Below are 11988 nucleotides of genomic sequence, written 5' to 3'. Positions count from 1 at the left end.
GAGTCTGCTTGAGTTTCCCTTTCCTTCTCCCTCTGCCCCTCCACCCTGTGCATGCTTGCTCTTTCTCTCTTGTGCTGTAAAATAAATAAATATATCTAAAAACAAATATCACAAAAAACAACCAGAGTTTTGGTTCGGTGCTGAAGCCCCTGGTTTGGCAACACAGGGCTCAGGGCAGCCACAAATGACAGAAGAAGTGAAAGGAGTCAGAATAGGGAAGAAAATGTGGAGCCAACGATGGTGGTGAGCAGAGTTCATTCTTAGGTAAATACCCTAACAGTAGGTCTCAGGTGCTGTCTGTGGACTGGAGAACCACAGACAGGGAGCAGAGTGAATTATGTGGATTATGCAGAAGCAGACCACATACACTGCATACATACACATACATATGGTACTGACTGGAAAACCAGGAAACCCACAGGAACAAAGGAGAGCAGAGCTAAGAGCAATGCCAGAAACAAGCTCATATGCCAAGGAAATGGGCTCAGCAATTGAGTACTCAAATAAGGTAGTGTTTATGAGAACACCCACTTATAGTACTTAGTAAGTGTTAGCTGGTTCTCAATCTGAAATTAGGGCAAGGTTAGTGGTCTGGGCAGTGACTCAATGTTGACAACAAAGGTAGCCCCTACCTGTTAGCACCTATGTGTACTGGGCACTGTGCTAAGTATTTCACATTCATTGCCTCATTTAATATTTAAAGTGTCCATGTGAGGTAGACATTGAAACCTCCAATCTACAGATGAACAGGAACCCTGGCCAGGTGACGACTTCAAGGTCATTACAGCTATGTAAATGGTTTGGAGCCAGAGGTTTCTCTGACAGCACTCTGCCAGGCCCTGGGACAGGCTCACAGTCACGGGGGTGACTTTGATCACCTTGATAGCTTAAGAGGAATTTGGAGAGAAGGGGAGGCTCTGACCTTGGCACACAGAACTTCTCAGAGGCTCTCTGAGGTCCCATCCTCCATACTTGTTTCAAGTGGGGTTAGAGAAGAAAGCAGCAGGGGCCTAAAGACCCTCGCTGCCCTCTCTTCTCTGCCTGGACTTTTGAGGTTTTGTGGGCTGTGGGGTCAGGCACTAGGATCACTCCACCCTGTTCTAAATGCTGAATGCTCTTCTCCTAAATGGAAAAATGTAGCCCCAAGCCAGGGACTTGGTATAGGGTATAAAACCATCTGCGGGTTTGGGAAACTCCAGGTATAGCCAACTTGCCCCATAAGTTCCAACCGTCATCTCTGCTTTTTTGTTTTCAGAAGCAGGAGATTCAGTTTACTTTCTTTATGGTGATCCCTACCTTCTATCTGCCCCTGCCCTGCTCAACAACACATATTCACACAACAACACACACCCACACAGATGCTGGAGGGCCACTTCTGGGTGACCCATCACCCCCTGCATCCCAGGAATGAGACAATTGCCATGGTCCTTTCTTAGAGAAAGGAGTTTCCTGTGAGTTCCCTTCAAATATGGACTGAAGGCAAGGCCAGCCTAAGTTAGAAGATAAAGTTATCATCACAAGGACCCTGAACAAGAAGAACCAGAACCATCAAAGAGCCCAACATTCATTTTACAGATGAGATGGGAGATCAGACAGGGAGCTGGCTTCCCCCAAGATCATGGGGCACCTCCTGGGGCTCAGTGCTGGCTTTTGTGCTATACCATCCATGGGCTCCCTGGTGCCTCCAAGCACCAAATGAGGGAGAGAAAAGCCTGAGAAAAGGAGGTAGGCACTTGCCTGGTGACCCATGGAACTCTGACACTTCTAGGAGTCTGGGGAGGAGGCTACAGGGAACACCCTTAGGAACTCTGACCAGCAGACACTCTACTACCAAGCTGGCTGTATACGGTTGTCTTGAATCTTCTTGGAGGCCTGTGGACACTTTGTGCTCCTCTCCCTTCCTATGTTGTGCCACTTAGGTATGGATACCACTCACTTTCCTGTAGGGCTGGGCCTGCAGCCCATGAATGGTAGGGGGCGGTGAGCTTTATGATCTTTTCATCCAGGCTCCCACCCAGGGTAAGAATGCCCTCCCCTCGCCAGCCCCCCTGAGGGCCAGCCAGGGATGCTGGAGCCCAGCTGGGGCTGGGAACTCATCACCACCCAGATGAAGGGACCACATACGGGCCCAGATCATGCCCCTAGTGCAACATCCCAGGGATGGTGAAGTCTGCAGCTACACTCTGCTCACTTCTGAAACGTCAGCTATATGTCCACAACATGGCCACACTTTCTTTTTTTAAATATAGTCTTCTGGAAATAAAATAATAAAATAAAATGAAGTCGGTAACTATGGACCCAGTGCTGGGCCTCACTGCCTGCATGTCAATCTACCCCATTAATCATCATGTACAATTTTTCGAAGAGTTATTTTGAGAAACATTGGAAAATGGCTTTTACAGAGCTATATATACCTTATTTATACACCAGAAATGGTCGCTCTGTTTAGCAGCAGATGGGTTTTTCCCCTCGTTTTCTTCTCATCTCTTAGTCAAAGTTAAGTAGGAACTAAGCCCACTCATTCACCCCAGGCACACATTTATCACCCACAGTCCACCTTGGAGTCAGGGCTGTGGGTGGGGGGTTGAGAGGATAGGGTGTGGGTTTCTCATAAGGCATGTTCCAGAGACTGCGAGGGGGCAAATACAGGAGGCATGGTGGCTGCTGAGACACGGGGTTCTGCAGCCCAGCAAGGAGCAGGATCCCTGCGGGTGGGGTGTGCAATAGAATGTGGATGCTTTTCTCAACACCACGTGGGCATCTCGAGGTCTATGAAGCATATGCCAAGAGCATCCCACTGATATCCAGAGAACAGGAGCCAAAGGAAGACCCACCGCCCTGGTCCTGTGTCTTTGGCCTACAGGAAGCAGCAAGTCTGCCCTTCGTGGTTGCCATGACAACCACGGTGCTGCATTTCCTAAGGGCAAGGGGAGCAGAAGGGAGGTGGGGAAGGCATGTGGTGATTTTTCTGGAAAAGCCCATCTGTTTCTTTTCCCCACAAAACTAAGCTGGGGGAAGGGGTGGGAAATGGGCACCTGGGTCTAGAGAGAGAAGATAAAGAAGATTCCAAAATGCTCCAGGAGCAGCTTTCCTGGCTGGATGTGCTTCCCCTCCTGTTGGTGGAGGCAAGTCGCTGACAGAAACAAGGGCTTAGGCAGGCTGTGGTGGCAGCATCCAAGCAGGAGCCCATGTGCAGGAATCAGGGTAAGTTCTGTGACCTCATGTCCACATGGAACAGGGCTGGGAGGACTCTTATCAGCCACAGCAAGATTTCTTTTTGGCAGGGCGGTCAACTTGTATTGTGTCCTCCCTGGCTGTATCTTCTTGTTTCTTGAGGATCCTGAAAGAAGGAAAGGTATAACATCAGTAGTGGAGAGCACTAGGTCCTGGGGTTACAGGCCATTTGGATGATAAGGAAGGAACTCAGCCTCACCAGAGCATCAGAGAATTCAAAGTGTCCCTCCGGGAAGTACAGGTATGTAACCATAATTTGTAAAGACAACGTTTAGGCAATATAGATCTTTCGTGACACCTCTTCCAAGAAGCCTCGCCTGATTCTCCAGGTGGTGTAAGTGTCCCTGACAGCATTCCAGCCATTTCTCTGTTATAACCCCATCACCCTGCATCAGAAGGTGCTTTCACCCTTCTGAGGGTGGCTCCCTCAGGTGAGAAATCCGCTTGAAGCCAGGACTGGATGTTTTGTCTCTGTGTCTCTGTAGCCTATCTAGTACCTGGCACACAGTAGAGACTCAGAAAGTATACTTTTGCGTTATTAACCCTATAGGAGGTCTGTCCCATGTCGCTACAGTTCCAGATTAAATGTAGGAGGTGAAGAATTAAAAATACTGCGAAGGATCTTATCCCTGCATGATAGCCTCAGTGTGTTTTCACCTTTAGCATCTCTCTGGATATTTACAACGACCTGAGTCAGCAGGGATGCTCTGATGGATGTTCCTACGTTAGACTTGGCCTAGGAATCAGTGTCAGAGAAAAGCCTATAGGGTCTTCCATGACTCCACAACCTCTCCAGTGCATAGATAAAGTGGTTCTGGATAGAGGGTCGGTGACTGGCTGGATGGGTGGTGTGGGTGGGTGGGTAGATGGAATGAAATGAATGCCTATAAATAAGTGAATACATGAATGAATGTCCAAGTATTGAGAATAGGGCCTTCTTCTATGGGATTTTCGGGATTTTTAAAATTTTGGTGTAGGGAGAGGCTTATGAAAACAGTCTTTAGATGGAACTGACCCTTTAAGCACTGTCCCCTTGGTGCCTCTAGTTCCTTCCAAACAGCGCCTCCCTCCCGGGCTTCTGCCCTCTCCCCTAGAGTCTGTATTATAACTGTTGTTGTTCCCAGCTAGATGCCAATGATTCCCTGCTAAGATACTGGCCAGTGTTCAGGGACCTGTGATGTGACCTTTCCCAGAAGGATTTGCATTTTAAAAGAAGATCCCTAGGGAAAAGGCAGCTTTTAAGCTGCAGAAGAAGGCGGCAGTGGGGGTGAGAGGCAGGGGAGCGTTTCCTTTTTGTCCCTATTGTATTTCAGAGGGCTGTCCCTGAACCCCACACAAAGGCCTAAGCCTCCAGCCCCTTTACCCAGAAGGCTCCAGAAGACAGAGGGCGGGTGTAGGGACCGCACAGAGGTGAACGCAGGTGCTTCCCACCAGACCACGTCTGCGGGGATGCACCTCTGTACCTGGCTAGATGGAGCAGGGACTCTTTGGTGTTGTGACCGGAATAGGCACTGCATTCATAGAAGATCAGATTGTTCTCCTGGAATCATAAAGCAGAGGGGACAGAAAGAGAATGCTCGGGGAGCTCGACGGAACCGTGGGAGATGGGAAAACATGCATCTCTCGGCATCCCTCACTTCCCCTCGAAGACTTCCCTATCCCTCCTCTCCCCATCCCTACTCTGTATAAGAAAATTGATTTCCCTCAATGCCCTAGGCTCCCTGTCTAAGGCAAGTTCTGTATCCATCTCCCAGGTGAGCTATAACAATTGTAAAACACAAAACAGCGTGCCACCTTAGTGCTTTACATGTTCCCATAATTGCTCTCAGGTATGTACATGCTTGTTTCCTTTTCACACCAGCCTGTGATGCAGGCAAAGATACGAAGGCTGGGATGGGCCACGTTCTTCCCACTGCACAGGCAGGGAAACTGAGGGCACAGTACAGACAGAGTCTGTTCATTCAGTGACTTATGTAGCTAATGGCGGGGCTTTTCGCAGGACGCTGGCCCTGGGGCAGGTGTCCCTAAGGCACTCCAGTAGAAAATCTCCTTCACACCAGTTAATGAATATTCCAGCTGCCTAGGCTGCCAGTGTTGGTGCCACAGGACAACTGTCCATCACCTCAGTAGGCAGAGGCCATCCTGCCTGCACGGTGGGGGCTCTTGGCCAAGGCTCATCATTATGCCCATTTATCAATCCTGTTAGTAGATTTCCTGCTTCCTTGGTAGGGACAGTGCTAATGGCAGGGAGGCTGATGCCCTGTGGGGATGCAGGCAGCCGAGGGAGGACACTTCTGCTGAGGTTTGCAAATCAGGGGACTTTACGGACACTGGGACACCGGCTCCCAGCTCAGCTTTCCTGAATCGCTACCCCAGGGACCCCTGCTCCATCCTTGGTTCTATTTACCCAGCCCCTGTAGGCACTGCTGTTGGTACAGTCTTCGGAAGAAAAAAACCTCCATGGTGGGGGGAGCGAGAGTTCACAGGATCTAGAATTCGAAGATGAGCTTTGCCTTGCCTTCCTGACTCCACCAGCAAGGACCCCTGTGAGAAACTGGATCAATACTAGTGGCTCAGAGCCTCGTTTTTGTTTGTTTGATTGCTTTCAACTGACCAAAAAGAGACAAAAGGGAAAAAAAATGGGGTGATAAGAACACAAGCCTGCTGTTCATTAATCAAAATCTTTGGATCCAGATGTATTTTGGGATGCAGAGATTCTGAGTCTCAGAGACACAGCAGATGTCTATACTGTGTCACTGTCCGTGGGTCTGGGACAGCACCTTATAATCAAACATATTAATACTTCTTTGGTAAAATATTTGAAAATTCATTCAAGCAAGGTAAATGAAGACCAGCTCCTCATCAGTTCTGGTCCGAGTTTTCTGCCAGATGAGACATGAGAAATCTGTAGGCAGAGTTCTTTCGAGTTTCAGTACTGGGGGTCAGGGAGGGCAGGCAGCTAACTACCTTGTCACCCTTCTTCCTCCTTTTTTCCTTGACCCTTAGCCTCTGTGCCCGTTTGCCCAGCCTCAGGGGCCGTGAGTCCCTGTTTAGAGCAAGCACACTAAAAAGTATGGAACCCTGGGCCTGGAAAGCACCCCCATTTTCCCAGACATAGAGTTTCCTGAAAACCACTCGGAGGCAGGAGAGACAGCTGAGGAACGAGCACTGTTTGCTGTCTGATTTCCATCGAGCCTTATAGGTCCCCAGCTTGGGCAAGAGGGCTGATGCTTATTTTAATGCTGTGTTTTCGAGTGCATGCTCTGAGTTTATCTCAAGTTCACAGCTCGGGGCTCAATCTTGATAGAATGGATAAGCTCTCTAACAGAGCTGTTCAAAGAAGAACAAGCTGTCTTACAGATAGTGAGTGTTTCATCCCTGGAGGTGATCAAGTGGAAATGCAAAAGAACGGATTTGAGTATCAGATAGGGGATTTAAGTAAGTAACCTATTACTATCTAACAATTTATCATTCTGAGTCCCAAGGAAGAGAGTCTGGGAAAACTCCCTCTACCCTAGTCATCCCTGGCCAACTCTATCTTGCAGTGTGTGGCTTTCTACAGAAAGTACCACGTGTGCAGGACATGGGCCATTCCCATGACGCCAGGACACCAACCCTGCCCGCTTGCTTCCTTCCCAGGGGGCTTCCAGAGAAAGTTCCTTCCCAGGTTCTTGGGGACAGGCCTGACTGCCCTCAGGGTCCCACCCTGTCCAGAGAGTCAGAAACGTTTGCTCTTTACCTTGGCAAGCCGCTCTCCGAGGCCTTGCGGGACTTCCCGCTCTTTCTCGTTGTCAATTTTATTGCCCAGCAGAAGAACAGGAATATAGTTTCCCACAGCTTCCTGCAGAACAGATAATCCCCTAAATGAGAGAAGCACCCATAAGGAAACCCCAGAAGGGCAGGCTTAAAATGCTGGTGGGAAAGTTACAGTCTGGCTTGAGAGTTCCCTGCTGCCCCAATAGACCAGGCAAGAATAGGGTCATTCCAAAAGCGGAAAGGGAACATCACCTTCTCTGATAGCCTCAGTTTACAAAGCTTCTGCAAGGTGCCTCAGGCCTGCCTCCCGGTGGCCCCCAGACTGGGCTGTACAGTGACTCCCTCCCTCCTCCCCCACTCATCATTGCTGGGTGGGACATGCAGGCTCCCCAGGTGTGCTGTGGGTAACAGGATGAGGGGACAGCAGACACGGGTGAACTATGTGTCCCTTTCCAGGGTTGACAGCATCCCTGAAAACATTCCTAAGTGACCAGACTCGTCAAAATGAACCAGAATGAAGCAAAGGAATTAAGACAATGTGGTTCGGAACAATTCTAGGGGCTGCTTATACTGGGGCCTTATACTGGGCACATAAGCTCCCTGAGGGTTGGGTCCAATTCTGATTCATGGTACTGGGTCCCCAGCACCCAGTCTATGATTGTTGTGTATGGAATCTGAGGTGACCGTGCAGTACAGACCCCCGCTGCCGGGCACTCTGGCTTGGATAGAAACCCGCGTGGGAAGAGCTCAGTGCCCTAGAAACTCCACTTCTGGGGCCACAAGTAACAGGTGTATTCACAGGGTCAACTTCCTTTACTCCCCCGGTGACCGTGATACACCAGCCATGGGCCTGCTCCCTGGAGTCCTGCATCCGGGGTGTCCTCCCTCGTGAAATGTGTGTACTTCATGCGCCTCTCAGGAGGGCAAACAAAGGGCCCTCGGCGCACAGCTATTAAGTGAGTTAATATGGTAATATTCACATGTAAGCAGGTTATTTTTACTTAGCGAGATATTTAATTAGGGGCTTTTAATAATAATTTGGTAACCAATAGTTATTCATTGTAGCTAAAATGTTTTACTGAATAGAGGGTTGGGGGATGGCAGAAGCCGACAACCGCTTATAGTTTTGCCAAGAGTTAAACCACTAGATTGCACCACTTCAAATACATGTCCCACGTCCATCTGAGAGGGGCGCGTGTTTTAAGTTTGAATGCAATTAGATTCGAAATTAAGCCTCCACGTTTTCTCAATGTACACGTTCCTTTTTACTGCAGTCCCGTAGTGGGAAAAAAAAAATTTCTCATTTCCTCCATGAGAACGTTAAGGCTCAGAGAATCCGAAAGAACAATAGCAAAGTCTACTGAGTTATGAGGACCCTACAGTATACAGGTCCACGATTCTCCAACGGTTTTCTCTAAATTCTGATTTCCAGGGAACTCTCTGCTATTTAGTGTCTTCTTAACTAGAACCCTCTCAAAGTGGTATCTCCATTTACCCATGGTCAGATGGTAACTCATGTGGCTGATGATGGCGCAAAGGCGCTGCCTGATCTGGAATGCGTCTTCCGACCCATCAGACATAGATCAGATTATGTACACTGTAGCTGAGGCGCTAAGGGGATCGCACTCTGTTCCAAGTATCTGCAAATGAGAAATGACTTCCGGCATGGAGACCTGCTGTGGCTCCCTATTACCAGAGTGTTCGGGAATGGGAATAGCCCCATTTTCGGACTGTGTGGTGCCGCAGAAACTTGTGCGAGGACTTTTTCAGAGAAAAGGAAAAAAAGAGGAGGAAGCAGGGAAATGGGCCAAAAGGCTTGCTGTTGTAGAGCACATGAGAGTTATTTGTAGATTTATGTGTGAGGGATGACTAAGGCTTGTGGGATTTCTTGACATGGAAACTCTGAAAATATGAGCATCGGACTTGAAACCCCCAGGCAGAATTCGAACCCGGATACAGGTATTTTAGAATGAGTGATGGTTTCAGTCTCCCCGCTGGCCAAGGTGGTGGTGGGTGCCAAATGGCCACATGGGGTCAGATAGGAAAGAATGACAAGCCCAGCATCTGAGCCCTGAGCACCACAAACACAGGGGTGCCCCTGAGGGAAAGGGGGACAGTCTTCTTTTTTAAAGCAATGCCTGGATATAAAGATAAAACACCTTAAAAGGAGTGGAAAAAAGCTACCTCTCTCCCCACTCCACCCCTACCACCTAGCTAGAGTTGTGGCTTCTGTTTTTCCTCATTGTTCCTCTCTAATGCGAATACTGTGGACAACTGGCTTCCCCCTCCACAGGCCCTGGCCCACCACTGATGAAGAATTAGGCATAGCTCCAAAGAGATGGCAAAAATAAGTAGGCACACGCACAAGGCCAGAGAGTGCTATCCATCTTGGGGGTCAGTCTTCATCACCAGGGTCCAACAACAGGCTTTGATACAAGGCCAGGGGGAGGATGGGGGCTGGGATAGATGTCTCGAGGTCCTCTCTGACTTGAAACTCAAGTCTTCAGCTCTCTGCCCAAACCTTATGCTTTTCACGTACCCAGCTAGTTGTTCTGCCTGTGCACCGCTTGGCACAAAGAGGCTCGATCTGACCCACCAGAAGAAGCAACGTTTCCTGTTCCAAGTCTAAAGTCCAAAGGGTTAGGGTTAGGGTTGAAGGTCCAACCTCCTGTTGAAGGTCCATCCCACCTCTGGTGACATTTCTATAGATGCCATTGGCAGGGCAGGGCAGAGGGAAGGCATCGAAGTTGTTTAGCTGGACACACAACCTCTGTGGTGAGGGGGGCCCCACCCCTTTTCAAAGACTCTATTGAATGAGCTATGAGACGGACCTATGCAGCAGGTTCCTACTGCTGACGCCCGGCACAGAAGCCTCCCCGTAACTCCAACCGTCTGAGTTGCCGTTCTTTGAACTTGAGCTTGTTGGAAGACAGACGTGTTGAAATTCACAAGATTACCCACCTCTGACTTTAAATAACATGAGCTGTCAACTTGGAGCCGAGGACTGGCATTCAGCTCAGAACGTGCAGCTGTTGGGTTTGCTTGGCTGTAGCGTGTGTCTGTGTGTGTGTGCATGTGTGCGCGCGTGTGTTAATATCCATTTGCTGGGAGGCAAGAAAAAGCACTTAGCCAGGAGAGTGCTGCTAGCTCCCTGGAGCCAGAACAAAAAAATTTCTCAGCACATTAAAGCATGTAGTTATGCTAAGAAAAAAATGACTGCAAAATTATATCTTGGGGGTTTCCATATTTATCCACCCCCTGGACTATGAGTCAAAACAAGATTTATTTGTGTAGTCGTTTTAAACTGCCAGCACTTCAAGCTCAACTTGGAACATGGGGGAAAAAAATCAAACTGCTATTTTTTGCTCTGTGCTGAACATGGCCACCAATGACAGAGATTCTCATTCGAGAATTAGCTCGTGGTCCGTGAAGGGAGAGGAGAGGGGGCCTGGCCCCTTTGAGCTATAACGGAGCATTGTGCTTTGAGGCGAAGTGGGAAGGATGGAAAAGAGAAATGAACACCTATTTTTTAGAAGCAGATTTCAACCACAGACCATGTGACTCTCTTGTCACATAATGTATAATGCAGCATAATGAAGTGGCAAGGCCCTAGATTCTAGCTCTGGCTGGGTGTCTGGCAAGCTGGGGGTACTTTTGGAGAAGTCACTTCCTCTCTCTGGATCTCAGGCCTTTTCATCTATAAAACAAGAGGCTGCATTAAATTAATCTCCTTTTTTTTTTTTTCCCCAGTTTGAAGATGCAGATTCTGTTGGCTTAATGACTTCTGTCATTTTCCACTTCCTTGACTTACAGGCCTAAGAATACAGGGGCACCAGAGTGACAAAAGATTGAAACAAGAAGTTCAACATGCCCGGACTGCAGACATTGGGGACCTACAAACTGGGTTTGAGGAAAATACCAGCCCATTCAGGCTTGTGCCAAATCTGATTTGCCCTGATCCAGGCCCCAAAGTCTCCAGATGTCCAGTTGGTCCTATGGTCTAAACACGGGACACTGAGAGTGCCACCTGTTTCTTCTCTAGATTAAACCAGTCCTCCCCAGCAGAGATGAGAAGGAAGTAGGGGAGGGCTGGGGATACCCAGGTGGCTGGAATGGCTACCTGTTTTGATTTGCTATAAGGTATATAGGGAATGTAAACCGACAGAAGGCCTGGGGGCAAGGTAGGGCTGCGTAGGGGGAGGAAAAAACGAGGGTAGGGGGGCAGGGGACCAGCCATGGGTGGGGAGGGGGGTAGGTAATTTTCTCCCACCTCATAAAGTAGCACAAGCCTTAGTCAGTTCTCTCTCACGGGAAAGGATATGGGTTCTGTAGGGACTGGAAGGATCTTCTAGGGTCCTTTCATCTATGCCTACTCCTCCTCCATCTTGACCCCCTCCCCCAGAGGATCAAAGGCCATACGCTGTAAGAATGTGGGGGTCAGGAGGAATCTTTCAGAGCCTCCGTTCCACTCTGTCATGGGTGACTGGCCAGTTTCCTGGGAGCTGGGATGATAAGAACTTCTTTTTCAGGGACCAAAGCGTCCCCCACCCCCACCCCAAGCATCTGTTCCCACCCCACACAACCTCTTCCAAGAGTGAGTCTTCGGCACGTATAATCTGTGGCAATTTAAGCCCTTTCTTCTTATACTGCTTTTCAGGTTGCGGGAGGAAGGGGCGCTGCGAACAGCTGGCCAGCATTCACTTAATAATAAGGCTTCAGGTTCTGAAGCCTGTTATTAAAGCTCCCCCTCCACCCCCCCTTCTCCGGGCGAGGGAGTTCGCAAAGTGCTTGGAGTTCTATGGAAAAATAAGGTGCTCCGCAAATACAAAGTACTTATTATTTTCAGTTCTCTCTGATCAAATGAGGTGTCAGGTTTTAATCTGTCACCTGACCCCCCTGATTGCTGGTTGCCAAGGCAGAATGACTTCAGCTTTTCAAGAATCTCGAGAATAATTGCATTCATGATCCCACTGTTCTGCACCTTCGACACACACTCCA

General features: G+C 48.9%; 1 protein-coding gene across 1 annotated transcript in view; it reads right to left on the bottom strand.

Annotated features, from left to right (window-relative positions):
• Window positions 1–2586: 2586 nt before the first annotated feature.
• Window positions 2587–11988, bottom strand: part of CRACR2A (calcium release activated channel regulator 2A) — a 102319-nt gene continuing 92917 nt past the window's right edge. Inside the window, exons 16-18 of the mRNA XM_044226772.1 lie at window positions 6974–7075; window positions 4698–4774; window positions 2587–3340 (exon numbers count right to left, since the gene is read on the bottom strand). Coding sequence (XP_044082707.1) covers window positions 3256–3340; window positions 4698–4774; window positions 6974–7075 — 264 coding nt within the window. The 3' untranslated portion in view covers window positions 2587–3255. The remainder of the gene's footprint in view (window positions 3341–4697; window positions 4775–6973; window positions 7076–11988) is intronic.

This window comes from Neovison vison, chromosome 12 (assembly GCF_020171115.1).
Source record: "Neovison vison isolate M4711 chromosome 12, ASM_NN_V1, whole genome shotgun sequence".
In the NCBI taxonomy this organism is placed as follows: domain Eukaryota; kingdom Metazoa; phylum Chordata; class Mammalia; order Carnivora; family Mustelidae; genus Neogale; species Neogale vison.
This window is presented reverse-complemented; position numbering and strand designations above follow the sequence as displayed.